Below are 18,848 nucleotides of genomic sequence, written 5' to 3' on the forward strand. Positions count from 1 at the left end.
TCTGTGGATGACTCAGAAAAGGGTTACATGTTTCTGCAATTCAACATTCAAACTCAAAATGGGAATCAATCTCATCCGTCTCTTCAAAAAGAAAAAAAAACGATCAGTGTTCACAGTACGGTATTCCTTTGGTGTATTCATCGAGTCAGTTGAGCTGATCATCACAGTACCTCAAAAGGTTTCAGATCATTGATTGTCCATGAAATCATTGTGCGTCAAACAAAAAAAGACACTCGCATCTACTATGTAGTAGTTTGGCAGCACTGATTTTAAGACGGTTGCTTGAGAAATAATAAATCAGTGATTCAACTTTACTGTATTTTATGAAATGTGACTAATAGAACTGATTGATAATTTATTTCTCAACCTCACTGCATCACACACATATTACAGACTGAATTGTATGGCACGGTGTTGAGTCACAGGTTAAATATCAGTGTAATTTATCATTTACGGATCATGTATTTGGGTACAAGAAACATAATGCATTTTGCAAATAGTAAACTTTACATGATATAAATAAATGTTTGTATCATTTGTACAAGTGTTCATCTTTTTCTTGTGTAATTCTCTTGGTGTATTATTTTTATGTTTTAGGCCTTAGGGTTTTGAATGTCCGTAAGGAATTTTTTAGTGTAAACCTTTAATCAGTTTTTTGTGCTTTCAATTAAATATGATGTAAAAAAGATCAGAAACTCCTGACCAAACGTCCAGATGTTGATTTAACACACATTTCACTGTGGAGCAGAATCTCAGTAGAGACTGTGTCAGCTGCACTGATCTAATTCTCTCGCTATTGAAAAAGCCGTGTCCTATCCTCCCTCCTGTGCTGCCTGGTAGCTCGGGTAACCTTAAAGGAATGCAGAAGATGATGCCAGAATTATTTTGGGCTGAGATTCAGATGTTAAAATAGCAAAAAAGGTTGCAGGGTAGATTACCAAGGAGAACTCAGACAGTTGTGCTGTCGACCTACATGTAGCTCTTGTACAGAGAGACCTTGAAAAGCAACGTTTCCAGCCAAGGCAAGTGTCTGCTAACAATGTGTTGTTGCAAATTTGTTGCAGATATTTGTTGGGAAATATTTACTAGACTGTAGTGTGTGAATTTACAGCACTGTATAGGTGAACATGTTTTATAAAGCACTTTAATAAACGAAGATGTACTGTGATGCATTGCCTGATGGATTACCACACTTTCTGCTTTTATTAATTTGCTCACAAATCCAGACGAACCACATCCGAAAGGCTAAAGAGGGAAGTGTAATTCATAAAACCACCAAGAAGAGGCCCTGAGGAGGTAAAAAAAAAAAAAAAAATCCGTTTTTATTTGCCCTCCATGTTAACCGTGGGCACTTTCCCATACATAGCATCTTTAATTACACAGAAGTAGAGCAGGAAGGACAGGTTAGCCTAAGGGGGGAGGCTATGAAAGCAGCGCTGCAGCTCAACATGCGCACCAGGGAAATCAGTTCTCTGCCCTGACTGTGGGAGGGAGGGAAGGGTTGTACTTATAGATCAATGAGGAGAAAGAAGAGCCTCCAGGTACCGCGGGCACATGTTGTACTTCAGCAAAGACACACTTTGCTCGATGCATGGAGCATATGCCAGGTCAGGTGCAGCTTTTTTTCTTGCATACACATGCAACCACGCAGACATGGATAAAGCCATCATGATGTTTGAGTGCACCTCCATACGCCGCGGCAGCTTAACAAAAGGTCACTGAAACAGAGTCGGTCTCAACGACTCATCCCTGCGGACGCGACAATACGTCTCCAAACCCTGAGTGCCACATTATGTCTCCGCACAGCAGCAGAATGCAAATAAGAAGTCGCTGCCATCGGTTTCTTTACTGTAACAATGCACACACATCGTTTGTACGTCCTCAGCCCGGAGCAGAATCACACAGCTGCCTAAATGGATGCTAATGTATACAGTATGCACAGTATAAGTCTCACACAGTGTGTAAATTGTAAATGCACAGGTTGGACTTGCCTGTAGGAAATGAAAAGCTGATGTTTATAGGCCTTGAATACCAATTTTCTGTATCTCTGGAGATAAATAAACCTAAGTGCTGCTGAACTGTAGATAAAATAATGAGAGCATCATAAGGTCAACTTACAATTATGTGTTCTTGTGGTCCTTTGCTGCTGTGGAGTGCATTTATTGGCATAATTACAGTCTATATTTAAAGGCCTCGATACCTGATGTTCCAATTAACGATCCTCAGTGTGATCCCACATTGTGTTTCTCTTTCAGCGTTACCTCTTTTCAATAAAGCCTGTTAGTCGTCATGAGTTACTAGGCATTCAAAGGAGATCAGATAGTGTCTGAAACTGTATCTGCACTTTCTTGCTTCAACTGAAAATTACTTTGGTGACTTTCTTAGCATCTTGATTATGAACATTTCTGTTTGTTCAACATACCTGCTGCTTAAACTCCCAGCTGATATCATTTGTGGTGCTTCTGTGCGACAGGTTATAGAAGCAGAGGTGGCGTATCCAGACATGCCCAGAGGCCTCAGCTGCTTGGCGAGCCCGGAGGGGGCAGACGGCAGGTATGAGACCCCCCCAGCTTCAGAGCTCCACAGGCTGATGTGGACAAAGAAAGGGAGCAGCAACCATCTGGATGAGGTTCAGCCCAGGATCTATATTGGAGACATGTGAGACCAAGCATGCTTTAAAAGGATATACAAAGTGTCAAGAAAGGTTTAGAAAACAATTAACTATAAGGAATTAATGGTTAAAGTCAGCCCAGTAACATGGTTTCTGCAAACCATGTTAAAGTGACATAATTTTTAGAGTTGCTGATCTGAAGTAGAGGATGATATTGGATGGAGTGACACATGGCAATACGGCTGCAAAACAGCAGGAAGCAGCAGACCGCCAACAAAAAACAAAAGCAGATAATTTTGCAGACAGTCGACACATTTCCAGTTGGGTTTTTGGCGACAAAAGTGGTTATTTTTAACAAAACGTCTGGACATCTCCGACCATTTTCATGGCGGTAAAATCCGGTATTTTTTAATGTTGCGTCAGGACGTTTCCAACATCCTGACATTTGTGGCAATAAACCTGGTTAACTGTGGACAAATTCGTACATTTCCAGCCCTGTTTAAAATGGCAAAATTAGGTATTTTTTAATGACACACCATGACATTTCCAGCCATGTTTGCGGCAACAAAACCGTCTTTTTTATGACAACACATCAGGACGTTTCCAGCCTTGTTTGGTTTAAACAGTCTATTTCTATTTTAATCTGGTTGGCATACATAACACTCCAAATACATGCTGTTGGCTCATGCCAGCTTAGTGAATTATTTTTGCTAACATGTTCTCCATATTGTCAGTGTTCAAAGCTTGTTTCTGTTGCCACCTAATGGCAAAAAATTGTAATTGCAAATTTTATGATAATGTACCATTCTTCAGTATTTAGTGAGCACACCTTGTTATGCAGTACTTTTGGGTTGCCAGGTTTGCTAAACATTAGCATGTTGCCATGTCAACTTTATAACTGTTACCACTGTAACATCAACAGTAAGCTATACACTAAACATAGACTGTGTGTAAAGAATATGTATAAACACACACACATATACAGTAAATAAATATATATATACACACACACATATACAATCTATGACACTAAACATTAGCTCATTTAGCTGCTCAGTTTACACAACTTGGCCACAAATGAAGCATTAGCACATGAACTTGCTAACAAGCCAACTTGCTAAATAAAAAATGTTTATTGTCGATGCACCAAAATGTTAATGTTGCTGTTAATGTTTTATTTGCCCTGGTTGTCTGGCTATCACCACCCAGATACAACAGAGGCGAAATGAATTTAGTTTGCAGTTTTTTAAGTGAAGAAAAGAAACTAAATAGCCACTCATCTTTGTAGTAACATCTGTTTTTGTGTATAATCCATAAACCTCCCTGCCAGGATTTTTTTTGTACATCTATGGGGAAAGGTTGATCAATTATTTATTTATTCTTTTATCGTTGTTGTTGTTATTTGGATGAACAGAGAGAGCTACTGTGTTACACTGACTAAAAGGTCTCTTAAATGTAGGTCCAATTTGGCAACACAAACACTGTTTTAATTTATGCATTTAAGAGCTTATTAATTATCTATAAAGCATTAGTAAATGTTAACTCACGCCAACTTCTAAATAATTTATAGGCATTCCTTATTGCGCAATGGTCACATGTGTACTCACAGAAATGACATACCCTTCTTTCACTATGGCCTCTGATCGATAATTATGCTTTTTTCTCTTTAGGTATGCAGCCAAAGACAAGAGGACCCTTCAGGCTCACCACATCACGCATGTGCTTAACGCTGCCGATGGGAAGTTCAGCGTGAACACGGGCCCCAGCTTCTACCGAGACACCAAAATCACTTATCATGGAGTGGAAGCTTTTGACATGGAATCCTTTAACTTGAGTCCCTTCTTTTACCCAGCTGCCAATTTTATCAAGAACGCTTTGAGCTCGCCCACAGGTGAGGAGCTCTCGCCGGGCTCAAGGTATTTCTCATCATTTCTACACATTAACTTAAGGGAGACATTTTTTTTACAGAAACATTTGTCAGTCAATTCCCATTACAGCAGCCCCCAGTTGTATTAGTCATTAAAATGCAAATCAAACACTAAACATAATATCAAGCTAATATCTTTCCCCCACGGTAATCTTCTCATAAGCTCAGACCTTGGCCAGGAAAATTGGTTTTAAATGGATTGCCCTGGTAATTTGTAAGCAACACTTTTATTGGACATGGAAATTACACAATTATGTTTGTGGCCTGTGCCTGCCTGGCCTGTTATGCAAAGTGAAGTCGGTATCTGACATGACAGTAATAAGATGAGGCCTCCTCATTCACATGCTGGCTGATCGGGGGCTCCAGTGTGTGGCGGGGCCTACAGTAATCCCCAGCAGAAATACACACACGCCAAGACAGTTCAATTACGTGCTCCTATGCGCCCTAATCCTCGGGCCTGATAAGGAAGCGGGGATTACCGCGTGTAGAAACATTTGTTGCAATATTGTTGAAAACTTTTAGCCAGGAGTTAGAAGTACTCCTCTCTGTGATGTGCATGGTTTTTAATCCACAGAGGAGTAACTAATTAGACAGTTGGAATAAAGTTCACCACAATAATCCAGTCGTTGCAGGGTTGTAAATACAGACACAGAGCCGGGAGAGGATGGCTGAGCTCTGAACGGGATCCGCAGGGAGTGATGTTAAGTTTTTGTTTCTGGCAGGTAAAGTGTTTGTTCACTGCGCGATGGGTCTCAGCCGCTCGTCCACCTTGGTTCTGGCCTACCTGATGATCCACGAGAACATGACACTGGTGGATGCCATCAAAGCTGTCAGCGCCAATAGGAACATCTCACCTAATGCTGGTTTCCTGGAGCAGCTTCGAGAGCTGGACCAAAAGCTGCACTGCCAGGGATCATCGAGGAGCTGGAGCGCCAACAGGTGGACTTGAGATAAAACCCATCAGTCCATAAATTTGGATTATCTTGTTGAGTTTGAAGTAGATATTACAGCGAAGATATGAACAATGATCTAACTGTCTTGTCTTTGTAAGAAATATTCCATTTTGTGAAGAAATTAAACTGATTTAGAAACTCTGAATGATTTTTATTGTAATTATTAAATACTAACAAGACCAACAATGACTTAACATTGACATTGGCGTCACATTGCTGCCACCTCACCGAGCAGGAGTTTTCACTATTCTCTACTGGAAGAGATGTCTGTTCACTTCCCTAAAATCTGAGATTCAAACATACATTGTAGAAGCTAAATAAGGTATGTCACCGTTAGAAAAAGCAAGCACTGTCCAATACGAGAGAAATATTGGTGGGGCAACAGACTTCAACGAAATACCGTTGTGGAGCTGAAGACTGTCTCCCTGTTGAAATGCATTTCCTCTGTCTAAACCTGACCCAAAGCCTTGGTTTTTATGGTTTGGTACTCATTACTTCTTGGTTTTATTATAATACCAGGTGTGTTTTAATTATTTAAGCACTTATTTTTACTTTAAGCACTTACATAATTCTATCTTAAATTATTAATATATTCAATTTATATATTTTCCTTATTTTAAATCAATTTTTACATATTTATTTTGCTATTTTTGTAATATTTCCTCTTCTATATTCTACCTCTCTTTTGAGAAAATAATAATTTGACATTTCACATTACATGCTTTATTTTGTATTATTCAACCTGTCATTTTAACACCAAAATTCAAGTCAAACTTTTTCTCCTAGACTCCTCAAGCTTTTAAAAAGTAATTTTCGAAATTAGTTCAATCAATTTGTGGACCATTTTTTTTACCAGGCTGCCTATTGCCTTTTTTCATGTTTTTGACAGAAATCCCATCTATTTTTTCAAGTCAAAGATTTAAATACACATAAAAGGCATCTGAAAGTAGCACAAGGAAACTGATGTCCCTCCAAGTTTCAAAGGGATTCATAATTTTTTTACTCACTTAGTCCTCCTACACCTGTGTTCCCCCTACACCTGTGTCCCTCCCAAACCTATCACACTAAGACACTAAAATACAACACTGGCAAAGAAACCTGAGACCTGCAGCATAAACTGGGCTTGTCAGAGAGCGACAGTTAGCATTAGCAAAGTGAAAGTTTAGACGGTAAACAAGGTAGAGTGTGCCGTTTCTGGGTGTAAATCAGACACTGGAGTGTCCTTCATCTACAAAGATACCATTTATTTTTATATTTCACAGCCACTATCATCGTGTCAGCCACTGCCCGTTAGCTTACAAGCTAACAAGCTAACAAACGACATAAACAAATAAAGATGCTAACTGCACTTACCATTCTGATGCACCTGCTAGTCGACGTTTTTTGGTGCAAAACAGGCTCTTTGTCTGAGTTAAGTTGCGACTGAGATTTAAACATGTTTGGCTCAATCTGTCCGTTGTTTTCTCTGAGGCTAAAGTTAGCCATTTTAACGCGCACTGCTCTTTCACCGGTCAACTAGCGCGGCAGCGACGAGAAAGAGAAACCTACGGAAGCCGCGGTGGGCGGAGAGGACAGAAAAAATAGATCTGCTGCACGCCCCCCACTTTTTTAAAATACTTTTTATTTGGGGGAAAAAATGTTCAACATTTTAATCATAGAGTATTTTATTTATTTATTTATTTTTACATAGCCTATGTATCTGGATAACGACTTTAGCCCTTTGAAACCTGAACAAATAATTTTGATTACTTTCAAAATGACAAGGGAAGGCAACAAGCTACATGGCAAGACATAGCCCAAAAAAGAACAGAAAAGTAGTATTAAAAAAGTTAAAACAAAAAAAAAAAAATCTTGAAAGCCCTAACATCCAAAGCTGTTTTGAAAAACATCACCATGTTTTTAGTCATACTTTGTCCCACAGTTTAGCCATATCCCACATGAGCAGCGACAGGCCACCACATAAATTTACATACAGTACAATCTGTTTTTATTATTATTATTTTAATTTTTTTCACGTGCAATTCCTTTTTCCTGTGAAGCGGATTGTGAAACTTCATCTGACCTTTCATTGGCATGGGGGTGAGTAGATAATGACTGAATTTTCATTTTTGGGTGAACTATCCCTTTAAGCTCTCAGTTTGCAAACTTAATATGGATCCAACTAAATTCTCCATTCTCAGGTCACCAGATAGCGAGCTTAACTAAACGTTCAGTGTTTCAGTGTAATAAGTGGGACTTCACGCAGTCATAGCTCCAGTAAACCCCTGAACAATTTGAACAAAACCTTTGTACAAATCTTTTTAATGCACAGATTCCAGTGATTCAGCACACTGAAAAGAACTGTTTCAAATCACTATCACTTCCTCAGCATGTTTTATATCACTTAGACTATTACAACTGTAATCAGTGCTGTGGTTGTGTAGTTAAAGTTGTCACAACACGAGCAGCCTGGCTTCTGTCACAGTCATCTGAGGAATAAATAGTCCACATTGCTCCTGCCCCACACTCTGGCATCTTCAGCTGTCTCGTTCCAGCGGGGCTTAGCCTCTAAACAACACTGATACTCTGCTCAGATGGCAAACAGAGTGAGCTGCACCAATAAGGTTAGAGTTTACTGTGGTTCCTTTCCAAATGCCTACAGGAAGAAAAACTAGCACGGCGGCAGCAGTAACTTCTCTAATTTTCCATCCAAGAACATCAAGTATTTGGGGAAAGTATCAAACTGTTATCTAAGTGTTGAGCTGAATATATTCTGTGATAATTATACAGCAACACTGAAGTGAAAGATGAAGATATGAGCCCAGAGGAGGAGCCAGAGTATCAGACACCGCCCACCTGCGATCTGCTCAGCCGTCTGCTGAAGAACAGACGCCCCACTGGAGCTGTCAACGAGGTTTGGCCCAACCTCTACATCGGAGACGCGTAAGTGACATTCTCACTTTGGGGCCCCACAGAAATATGGTGATCTGATTGTGAGACTGTTGCTGCAAACAAGTCCAGTATTTGGCCAACTCATGGGACAAATATAAAATCTGTACATTTGAGTCACCAGTGATGCATTTGCAAACATACGCTAACAGAGCTGGCTACAGGCGAGAGAAACCACAGAGGGCTGCACTTGCTGTATCATGTCTTGTGTTGTTAACAGGGCCACAGCTCAGCACAAGACCCTGTTAGTGGATCTGGGAATAACACATGTGGTGAATGCTGCAGATGGCCCCCAGCACATTGACACAGGGCCACATTTCTACAAAGACACCAACATACAATACCATGGCGTGGAAGCACCAGACTGTAAAGACTTTGACTTGAGCCCATTCTTCACTGAGACGGCTGATTTCATTCATGGTGCTCTGAATCAGAAAGGTACCACTTAAGTCTATTTAACGGATAGAAAACAAAAGAAAAACAATGGTTTAAGGTTGCATGGCAGAAATATTGTGGTATAGAGAAACTTGACAAGATGCATCTTCTAGCTAAAAATCTAATTGTAATATTAAGCAATTTAATTATTGTTTTAATTTAGTTTTATGTGCATAAAAATCCCCCTTTTCATTTAAGAGAATACATTTTTTGCACTTTGCACTAAAATCTTTGTGAAAAACAATGACAAAAAAAGTGTGAATGGAGCAACTTGACACTTTGTTTTTCATTCAGGATGTTAACCCTTGAGCTGACTGTCTTGTTACATTCCTAAATTAGGAAAATGAATATAAAAACAAAAGTGATAAGTTCTTTGCAGCTAGACCCATTCTGATAATTACCTAGCTATATGAGATATGGTGTGCATGCCTTATATAGAAACATTTAAAGTTACTTTTTCCTCTTGTCTGTGTAGGTAAGGTGCTCGTCCACTGTGCACGAGGAATCAGCCGCTCAGCGACTTTAACGCTGGCCTTCCTCATGATCAAAGAAAGACTTAACCTCGTAGAGGCTGTGGAGGCCGTTCGCAGGCACAGAAACATCCTTCCAAATGTTGGATTTCTGAATCAGCTCTGTCAGCTGGACTCTTCTTTGGCTCTGCAGAGGAAACAACACAACATCAAGGAGTGAAGAAATATCTATCTATCTAGCTATCAATCCAGCATTGCTTCTGACTTGACTTGGAACTGTCTCAAATGACCTTTGACTTTACTTGATGTAATCTTGAATGACTTGCGTCTTGACTTGGACTTGTCTCAAATGACTTGACATGAAAAAAACCCCACAAATCTACTGTGAGCTGGTTTTCATATTGAACAGAAAGATTTGAAACCACTGGCTGTTTGCAATGTCGGGAAAAACAGATCAAATAAATGTGTACAGCATGTGAAAAACAGTCAGCAAAAATGCAAAGTACACGTGAATTGTAGTTAAGGAGTTGAAACATACAGAAACACTGCTGTGGTCACAAACACAGCACAATCGATATCACAGAGGCCATTAAAACAAATGTAGCATGACTCCCCCCCCCACTGCTCTTGAACATCACAAAGACAGTGTACACCTATAAATAAACAATGCTCCACTTATATATTCACATTTCTCAAAATACTGCGTCTTAACTGCTGCAATCCAGCGCGGTACAGTTAAAACTGTGATGTCTAAAGAGGCTTGATACGAGATGATAAAAATATGCCGGCATGGTTCTGAGTGTGTATACAGATTCAGGTCAGACTTTGAAAAGAGATGAAACGCTGAAGCCATCTTAATAAGAGATGCTCTCCAGAGCACACTGGGAGAAAAAGAGATAGAGAGAGAGAGAGAGAGAGAGAGAGATGCTGTCAAAATAAAAGGAATTGGATATCACAGGTTTAATGATTTCACTGTCAGAATGAATGATGGCAGAGTATGAAGATATGAGGGAAAAATAAAGGAGTCTGATGGTGTGAAAACTCTGTCTGACATGTTAGCAGCTTCATCCAGCCATTCTGCAATACAGTCATCATCACACTCTCACTTTGGGGGCTCGCATTTAGATCGCTGAATGGACCATGCATATCATATAACCACGAATCAAAGACATGTGCCATCCTGTGAAAAACCTCATCTGTCTAACAGTCTGACACATTTCAGCTCTCTTTTGGCCCCACGAGGCTCCAGAAAATGCAGAACATCCTTAACGGGTGTTGTGAGGCAGCGCTTACACGTTTTCTCCCGGCGTCTGAAGACGCGCAGAAAGGCTAAAAGAGACTGACACAATTTCAAGGAGTCGCTCATACGGCTCAGAGTGTTCACTCCAGTGAATTTGGGTATCCTTTGGCAAGTGTAAAGTTTGGGTAAGCACAGCTTCCTGCCAGCAGTGGAGATTAAAGTTGTGTGTTTAGAAGTGGATGGCAGGGACTGGCTGGGTGGAAGTTTTCCCCACAGGCAGGGAACGTGGCAGCTAAGGTCAGAGGCCCGCCACATCACAGCCCTAAAAATATCCTCAGCATTTGATGCCCGTCACAGAGCGGTTATACAATCTGTGCCCTCGCTTGAGCCTGCCAGAATTAAACCTAACCATGTTCTGCCTTTAAGGACTGCGTCACAACAAGCTGTCCGAATCATGAAAACAAAATTTCCAAGCAAGAGGGACTTCAGTTTGTTGGTGAGTGGTGTTGGAGATGCATGTGAGAAACAAAACTGTATTTTGTCATGATTGCAGAGGGAGAAAAGTGGAGAGAGAAAGAGAAAAAAAGCAAGTGTGGTATTTCTTTTCCCCCCTTAAGCTAATAAATCATGTGTGAAAGGAAGCCACAGTGAGAAAATGGCTTCTCACAACTCAAAGACTGGCACAAAGATAAATGTTGCAAAGGCAGCGGAGGAATCCAGTCCAGTGGATGAATATGTCACACCTGGGGGCTATGAGCTGGAGAAAATCCTCAATCGTGGGAGTGTGGCTTACACTCATGTCAACGAGGTCTGGCCTAATGTCTACATCGGGGACGAGTGAGTAAAAATGTGTTAAATTAATAAACTGAATAAAATAACGGAGGATTAAAATAATATCCATGACCATTTTTTTGCAGGGAGACTGCAAAGGACAAGTATAAACTGAAGAGGATGGGGATTACGCACATTTTCAACGCAGCGGAGGGTACGTGGAACAATGTGGACACCGGAGCTGGTTACTACAGCGACATGGACGTCGTCTACTATGGAGTGGTCGCAGAGGACGTCGCAACCTTTGACCTCAGCCAGTATTTCTTCTCTGCTGCAAAGTTTATAGAAAAAACACTGAGCAATCCCCAGAGTAAGAAAACACACAAAGTAATCGCTAAAGGGTCATTTCAGCCACATCACAGAAATAAGTTAGCTGTTTCTAATCTTTATCGTTTTTCACCCCGTTTACACTTGGTTTTAAAATCCGCCTTGATTGGATCACAAAGGGACAGCACAAAATACGTTCAGTATTAATAAGTGTAAAAGACCACCTCATTGTCATATAGTCAGTCAAACCACCTGTCAAGCCAAATTGCCGGACAAAATGCTGGCGTTGTACGTTTCTGCAAACCATGGATAGATTAAATTTGTACATTATTATGTAGCGGTTATGTTGAAACTTTACATTTTAACAACACTGAAGTTAACATGTGCTTAGGCACAAAAGAAAAAGATCATGTTTTGGCTTAAAATACTCAGTTTTAGTGCTCTATCTTGGCAGGACACACAGCGATGTCTCGATTAAAAAAACAGCCTATTTTTCTCACTAAAAAGCAACTGGTTTCATTGTCTGTTAGATTATAGACTCAGTCACTTCAGAAATGGTGATATTATACCTGTGAAATGTGCAAATGTAACAAATCCATGGTTTGCATTAACATATAAGACCAAGATTTGCTTCTGGGCAGAGGTGGTTTGGATTGCTTTTAAACACTAATGCATCCTGATGGATGTAACAGGAAAGCAACGTCATCAATGCAAGATGTGGTGGTTGTTTTGGTGACAGCTATCACTACTCAATCCATACCGCAAACCCAATATGTTCAGATTCTATCCCCTGTCCTAATCCTAACCATTCCACGTCAATACCTCAACAGATTGGGTTTCTAGTGCAGATTGGGCAGCGAAAACTGTGCAACAACGCTCTATAATTTCCCTTTCCCACTGAACAAAAAAGCCCACTGATAACTGACTTTTGTATTTATGGGAAAGGCAACAATCAGCATTAATTTTCAGGACAAATGACTGCAATAATCATTGGCAGTTATGTAAATATGACACCATATGCACCTCTCTGGTTCCCAAGTGTAAACCGGGTCTTTGTTGTAAAGACTTTGAGATATTTGTGCAGAAACATCCACTACAACTGAGTACGTAGGGTGATGAAGGTTGGTTATGGTGCTTAAAGATAAAAAAAAAGTCTTTCAGATGTAATTCTTCACTGCTTTGAGAACCAAAGCTGAAATCTATATCACTATCATTTGTTTTGAAGATAATTGCCCTTAAACTTCAGTTATTATTCTTGTATGTTGAACATAGAGGGAATTTTCATTTGTGGAGCTAAAAGACATGAAAAAATACATTTTTTATTTTTTAGACACAACTTTGTAGTTTCTAAGAATTATATACAGAATTTAGTTTTTCACAGGTACTTTTGACAGTGAAAGCTGTGGATTATCTACGTGGAAATGGCAGGAATCTCAGTCATGGATATTTCCAAACCAAAACTTTCTGCATGGTTAATAAAGACATGAAAGATTATGTGATTTGAGTGAATTGACCCTTTTTAAATTGCCAAAAAAATAAGAATAAATGTGTACTATAGCCATTGCCTGAGTGTGTGATTCATGCGTCTACAGATAAACTGCTGGTGCACTGTGTGATGGGAAGGAGTCGGTCCGCCACCCTTTTCCTCGCCTACCTCATGATCTGCGAGCACATGACGGTGGTCGACGCCATCGAGCATGTGAAGAAACGCAGGAGGATCGTCCCCAACTGGGGTTTCCTGAAGCAGCTGAGAGAGCTCGACATGCTGCTCCTGGAGAAAAGAGAAGACTCGACAGAGCAGAGCAGATGTTAGCACTCGGGGGCAAGTTGAGACTCAGGTCGAGCCTGAAGTCACTGGAGACGAGTTCAAGTCGAGTGCCAAGTAATTTGAGACAAAGCAATTAATGTAATTTAGGTCGCTGGTCATTCAAGTCCAAATCACATCACAAGCCATTCAGTACAAGTTAAATAAAAGTACTTTGAGACATGATCAAGTTAAAACTCAAGTCAGAAGTCCAGGTCAAGTAAAAAGTCATTTGAGACAACTTAGACTTAAATCTCAAGTCATTAAAGACAAGTCAAAATTTTATTAAAGCGAATTTAAAGCCAAGTCTCATGTCATTCAAGACAAGTCCAATTAAAGTTTCACGTAATCCGAGACAATTCCGAGACGAGTCTCAAGTAATTTGTGAAAGGTCAAGTCTCAAGCCGAGTCTCAAGTCATATGAGACTAATCTAAGTCAGGTCAAAAGTAATTTGATACGAGACCAAGCTGAGGCTCAAGTAATTTGACAAAAATTCAAGCCAAATCTCAACTAATTTCATACAAGTCCAAGTCAAGTGCCAGGTCTACAGAGACAAGTCTTAGTTATTCAAGACAAGTCCAATTTAGGTCTCAAGTAATTTCAAACAAGTCCAAGTTTAGTCCCACCTAATTTGTGAAAAAGCCAAGTTTCAAGTCAAGTTTCAAGTCATTTAAAACAAATCTGAGTCAGGTCAAAGGCATTTTTCTAAACTTTCAACCTGAAAGTCTTGCAATCTGTGACAAGTTCACATCAAATCCCAAGCCAATTGATACAAGTCTGAGTCAAGTGCCAGGTCTATCACAGCGAGCAATTAATTTAAGACAAGTCCAGGTCTCTAGTAATATGTTAAAAAGTCAAGTCTCAAGACAAGATTCAAGTCACTGAAGAGAAGTCAACTGAAAGCAATGTTAGAAAAATCCAGATTAAGTATTCAGTCTACTGGTGTCTATCTGATCAACTCTCAAGTCATTTTACAAGTCCAAATTGTAAGATAAGTTACAATATTTCAGGTGCTGAATGCTGTTGGTGTGCATTTTAAGTTGTGTACACAGCTTTTTTCCCCAAGAAAATCAAGTCTGAATCAAGGGCGGTCAAGTTTCTGCAGAGTAAACGGCTGCCTGGATGACCACAAACTCATATCTATGATTGCCTTCTCATTCTGTGATACGCCTCAGGCTATTAAATGTTTCAAATTAAAGGAGAACAATCAAGTACATGGTCAATCATAATTTATTCTTATGCTAAAATGTACAGCATTTTAAGTGACTGACAAAAGGAGAAAAGTCATAAATACAAGAATGTCATTCTGTCCGATTTTTGTGCACATAGCCAGGTATTTCCCCCCTGTTCTTACCAGCAACTCTGTACAGGTACAAAGGCTACAAAAGAGCAATATAAACAAAAACACAAGTACAAGTTGCGTTTTACATGCAATCCATTAGCTTAGTTTGGTCTATTCACAGGCTCTATTCTTCTACACTTCGGTAAAATATAAATCCAACATTTTATAAAGATAGAAAACAAATCTACAGATGGAATGAAAACGTAGCTTTAAAGGCATTATGTAAAATATCAACTTTGGACTAAATTTATATTTTCTTTATTGTTATTCATTGTTATAATCATTTAGTTCTTTTAAATTCTGCCACATTTCTGGACATTTTGAAATGTTTTAGAATTTTTCAGGGTACAAACACTGAGATATGCTTTGTTATTTTTGACAGAAATCAGTCTGCTTTATTAAACAGAAAGCTGCCTCAAGGAGATCTGTTACAAAAGACTTCAGAATTATACATACATAGCAATAAAACCTCTCAAACCGAACAGAAAACAGGACTAAGTTTACATTTTTTTTTTACATTATTAGAATTAACAAAATATAGTTTCATCTTTCTCCCTGTGGAGGGAAACCTAATAAAGGCCAGGTATCTTTAAAATGGCTTGCTATTAAGCACAACACTTGTACAGTACTACTCAATGCACTGTCACTAACAGAGACTGAAGCATGCTAGTTGTCACTTTACAAAATAAGTACAATAATTTAAATATACAAAGGCATGAGTATAGTACAAACTAATTGTCAGCACTGTTAGACAGGTACACTGAACAGGTTCAAACAGCCACTAACTCCACTTGTAGCAGGCACATTAAATGGCTTCATTTGAGGCTGCTACACGACTGCAAGACCACTGATGAAATCTCTACTGCTGAGCTCTGAACCCGCCTGCTCTAAAGACACATCAGAGACACTAACACTAATTAAATAGATTTTCATCATAATGATGTAAGGCTTCCCATTTGGAGAAACAAAAATACTTTTTAACATTAGCTTCAAAGTTTACTCATTGATGAAAATTTTTGCATTCTTTCCAAGTGCTGCTGCTGGTTTTTAAGTCATAAACAATAATAAAAAGACACCAAAAAAAAAAAAAAAGGGAAAAAAGGCCAGATCAGTGCATCTTCAAACAGCAAAATGCACGTGAGAAGGACCAGCTCAGTCCTGCGGAGAGTTACCGCCTGATGAAAGGCCCTTTCAGGGACTGCTTGGACATGCCTGTGTTCATGTAACCATGGTGACCAGCTGGAGTGTACACCATGTTGCCATGTGGTGGAGCCTGCATGGGCTGCTGGGGGTATGGCTGTGTTCCCATCATGCCCATCTGCATAGAGTACTGGGGTGACTGGTTCATATAGGCATGGTTGCCATGGTAGCCGCTGTTCATCATGGGCTGGCTCATGCTGTAGCCGTTCATGGCGTTGAGGGAGGGCATGTTCATGGAGTTGACGTTGTAGGCCGGCGCCGGCATGATATTCACGCTCATGTTCATGCGCGGCATGGCGGCCAGCGTCCTGGATGGCGCCTGCATGGCCACAGTCTGCGTCGGCCGGGCGTACATCTGCTGCTGGTGGTGCGACAGCGGGGCGGACTTGGAGCGTGCCGAGATGTGACTCTTGGAGGCCATTTGGGGCTGGATCCGCTGCGAGGGCGGGATGCCCATGTTGCGCTGCAGCATCATTGGTGGCGGGGAGCTGAGATTTGGGGGCGGGGTCATGGTGGCCTGCACCTGTGGGTTCGGGACTCGATGCGGGGTCTGGGACAAGGAGACCAGGCTGGAGTGCTGAGATGACAGCGATGGGGTGTTTGCATAAGATGTGATGGGGTGTGAGGCCGAGTGGTTGAAAGGCAGCGAGTGAGGGTGGTCAATGAACGTGTTGGTGAACTGCTGCAGCTTGGCCAGACTGAGGCCAGATGACTGGGAGTAGTGCCCGCTGCCGTACTCCCCCTGGTGGTTGATCCGCTCATAGAGGGCGAAATTTGGGTTGCCAGATTCAGGGATGTCCGCCAGCTGCATGGTGGTGGTGAAGTTGGTGGGGATGGCACACTGTGCCATGGGCTGCTGCTGGCCGTGCTGACTGTGTTGATTGTGAAGGCTATGTTGAGCGTGCTGATTGTGCTGGCTGAGCTGATTGTGCTGCAGGTGGTGATTGTGGTGGTGACTATGCTGGTTGTGGGGATTGTGTTGACTGTGCTGGCTTAGCTGATTGTGAGGACCATGCTGATTGTGTTGGCTGTGCTGATTGTGTGGGCCGTGCCTGCTGTGGGAGTTGTGTTGACTGTGTTGGCTGCGCTGGCTGTGTTGACTGTGCTGGCTGTGTTGACTATGCTGGCTGTTGCTGGGAGGCCTCTCCACCACCACGCAGCCCTGCGGCGACTTGACGTTGCAGTGCGGCGGCGAGCTCAGGCTGTTTTGCTGAATCATCCCGCAGCTGCCAGGGTTCACAGCGGCCATTTGCTGGCTCACGGCGCAGCTGCTCTGGGCCAGGCCGCTGGGGGGGATGCTGCCGTAGGAGCAGCTGTTCTGGGAGGGGCCTGCCCCACAGATGCTGCCCCCCATGGTGGAGTCATAGCTGCTGGGGTTCTCGTAGTTCTCCGTGGTGCTCTCGATGCTGCCCAGATCGCTGAAGCCGCTGTCCACCACCTGCTGCGAGTGGTCCGACACCGACGGCACATCCATCATGGGGCTCGTCTCCATGTTGTGGAGCGAGGGCACTGAGATGGCACTGTGGTCAGGGCTGATCTGAGTGTAGCCGCTCTCCAGGATGGAGACCGCCGGGCTGTTAACGGAGCGTACTGACTGGCTGGGATGGGACTGCGCGGAGGAAAGGGGACTGCTGTGGTCTGATTGGGGGCAGTCATCCAGCGAGGTGAGCTGGGGGCTCTGGGCCACGTGGGCGTAGGTCTGCAGGGGCCTGCAAGGCTCCTGGCTCTCCACACAGTCCTGGAAAACATTCTCCCGCTCAGTCTCCTGCGTCAGGGACTGAACTGCTTGGGCCGTCTCTGAGTCAATCTCTGTGCAGATTGGGGGATCCTCCCTCAGCACGGGACTGAGCGCTGGCCTCTCCGCAGGCTGAGGAGGCGGGTGATCCGGACAAGGACTTGATGTGCTCTCCTCCTCTGACTCAGAGTCTACAGGATTATCAGAGTCTACAGCTGCTACTGAAGCGACTGCTACTGCTTCAGGTGGTGGTGTTGCTACTGTCGTTTCCGTCGCTGCCTCCTGGGTGCTTTCTGCAGCGGTAGCTGGTTCCTCTTCACTACACGGCACTGTAGAAACCTGCTGACTCAACTCAGAGTCATTGTCTTCTTTTGGATCTAAAAAAGCTGGGGTGCATTCCGGTTCTTCTTTCGAACTCTCTTCCAACTCTGCTTTACCGCTCTCAGGTTCTGCTGTCTTACTCTGACTGTCATCTTCATCATCTGCATCGCGATCCTCGACTTGAGTTCTCTGCTCGTCCTCCTCCTCCTCCTCCTCTGCGTTGTCATTCTCCAGTGATTCAGCACCCGCTGCGCTCTGTTCCACATCTTTGGCTGGGGAGTCCTGCCCGTGTTCACTCTCCTGCTGGTCGTCTTCGGGTGGCTCTGGGGAATCACCTCTGTCCTCAGGCCTGGGGGTCGTGGCTACAGGTGAGGCGGCAGGCGAGCACACTGGAGACGCCACAGGCGATCCTTCAGGGGAGCTCGACTTCTGGGAGACATGATCAACTGGACTCGGGGGGTCGGAGAGGAGCCTGTCTAGCGTTACATCAGGACTTGCTGAGCCTCTGCCTGCTTTGCTGCCCTCATCTGCGCTGATAATATCCTGGTCTGGTTCCTCTTTTGCTTCTTCAGTGTGAATATGGTGCTGCTCCGCCTCCATTGGGGTTTCAGGGGGGGTGTAAAGGTTGAGTTTGAAACCCATCTTTCGTTCGTTCTTGAGTCGCCATTTAGGAGGGCCACGTTTCACTCCTTTCGGCCAGCCTTTCTTCCGTTTCACTGGACGGGGTCTGCTGGGTCTCTTAGAGAGGATGTCAGCTCCTACAGGTCAGAAATGAAAATACAC

General features: G+C 42.4%; 4 protein-coding genes across 7 annotated transcripts in view; 3 read left to right on the forward strand and 1 right to left on the reverse strand.

Moving 5' to 3' along the window:
- Positions 1-131: 131 nt before the first annotated feature.
- On the forward strand, positions 132-5,636 carry LOC121959207 (dual specificity phosphatase 29-like). The gene is made up of 5 exons (XM_042508430.2): positions 132-1,022; positions 1,227-1,296; positions 2,474-2,658; positions 4,282-4,502; positions 5,261-5,636. Exons 3-5 carry the CDS (start codon positions 2,504-2,506, stop codon positions 5,485-5,487), a joined length of 603 nt encoding a protein of 200 aa, XP_042364364.1. The 5' UTR covers positions 132-1,022; positions 1,227-1,296; positions 2,474-2,503; the 3' UTR covers positions 5,488-5,636.
- A 2,383-nt stretch (positions 5,637-8,019) lies between these two features.
- LOC121958767 (dual specificity phosphatase 29-like) lies at positions 8,020-10,663 on the forward strand. 2 transcript variants are annotated; one of them, XM_042507880.2, is made up of 4 exons: positions 8,020-8,094; positions 8,261-8,413; positions 8,640-8,857; positions 9,330-10,663. In XM_042507880.2, the coding sequence occupies exons 2-4, from the start codon at positions 8,286-8,288 to the stop codon at positions 9,542-9,544; spliced, it is 561 nt and encodes a 186-aa protein (XP_042363814.1). In that variant the 5' UTR covers positions 8,020-8,094; positions 8,261-8,285; the 3' UTR covers positions 9,545-10,663. The 2 variants fall into 2 exon arrangements, with proteins under 2 accessions (XP_042363814.1, XP_087926641.1); XM_088070515.1 differs by having other exon boundaries at positions 8,034-8,413.
- A 238-nt stretch (positions 10,664-10,901) lies between these two features.
- LOC121958766 (dual specificity phosphatase 29-like) lies at positions 10,902-15,336 on the forward strand. Its single transcript, XM_042507877.2, has 5 exons — positions 10,902-11,060; positions 11,182-11,401; positions 11,482-11,705; positions 13,255-13,459; positions 14,825-15,336. Exons 2-5 carry the CDS (start codon positions 11,220-11,222, stop codon positions 14,907-14,909), a joined length of 696 nt encoding a protein of 231 aa, XP_042363811.2. The 5' UTR covers positions 10,902-11,060; positions 11,182-11,219; the 3' UTR covers positions 14,910-15,336.
- The window catches only part of kat6b (K(lysine) acetyltransferase 6B), a 28,681-nt gene continuing 24,512 nt past the window's right edge, over positions 14,680-18,848 (reverse strand). For all 3 annotated transcript variants that reach the window (XM_042507874.2, XM_088070513.1, XM_042507873.2), the window contains exon 17: positions 14,680-18,823. In XM_042507874.2, the coding sequence (XP_042363808.2) occupies positions 15,978-18,823 (2,846 nt within the window). In that variant the 3' untranslated portion in view covers positions 14,680-15,977. The remainder of the gene's footprint in view (positions 18,824-18,848) is intronic.

The sequence above is a fragment of the Plectropomus leopardus genome, chromosome 19, assembly GCF_026936395.1.
Source record: "Plectropomus leopardus strain MGB_pleo_1.0 chromosome 19, ASM2693639v1, whole genome shotgun sequence".
NCBI lineage: Eukaryota > Metazoa > Chordata > Actinopteri > Perciformes > Serranidae > Plectropomus > Plectropomus leopardus.

What these genes read in the sequence shown, in the direction of transcription:
- LOC121958766 (XM_042507877.2), top strand. Translation starts at nt 11,220, where the DNA reads ATGGCTTCTCACAACTCAAAGACTGGCACAAAGATAAATGTTGCAAAG. An exon ending in AATGTCTACATCGGGGACGA is followed by an intron (nt 11,402 to 11,481) that starts GTGAGTAAAAAT and finishes ATTTTTTTGCAG; the next exon opens with GGAGACTGCAAAGGACAAGT. An exon ending in AAAAGAGAAGACTCGACAGA is followed by an intron (nt 13,460 to 14,824) that starts GCAGAGCAGATG and finishes TGTTCTTACCAG; the next exon opens with CAACTCTGTACAGGTACAAA.
- LOC121959207 (XM_042508430.2), top strand. Translation starts at nt 2,504, where the DNA reads ATGCCCAGAGGCCTCAGCTGCTTGGCGAGCCCGGAGGGGGCAGACGGC. An exon ending in AGGATCTATATTGGAGACAT is followed by an intron (nt 2,659 to 4,281) that starts GTGAGACCAAGC and finishes TTTTCTCTTTAG; the next exon opens with GTATGCAGCCAAAGACAAGA. An exon ending in CGCTTTGAGCTCGCCCACAG is followed by an intron (nt 4,503 to 5,260) that starts GTGAGGAGCTCT and finishes TGTTTCTGGCAG; the next exon opens with GTAAAGTGTTTGTTCACTGC.
- LOC121958767 (XM_042507880.2), top strand. Translation starts at nt 8,286, where the DNA reads ATGAGCCCAGAGGAGGAGCCAGAGTATCAGACACCGCCCACCTGCGAT. An exon ending in AACCTCTACATCGGAGACGC is followed by an intron (nt 8,414 to 8,639) that starts GTAAGTGACATT and finishes TGTTGTTAACAG; the next exon opens with GGCCACAGCTCAGCACAAGA. An exon ending in TGGTGCTCTGAATCAGAAAG is followed by an intron (nt 8,858 to 9,329) that starts GTACCACTTAAG and finishes TTGTCTGTGTAG; the next exon opens with GTAAGGTGCTCGTCCACTGT.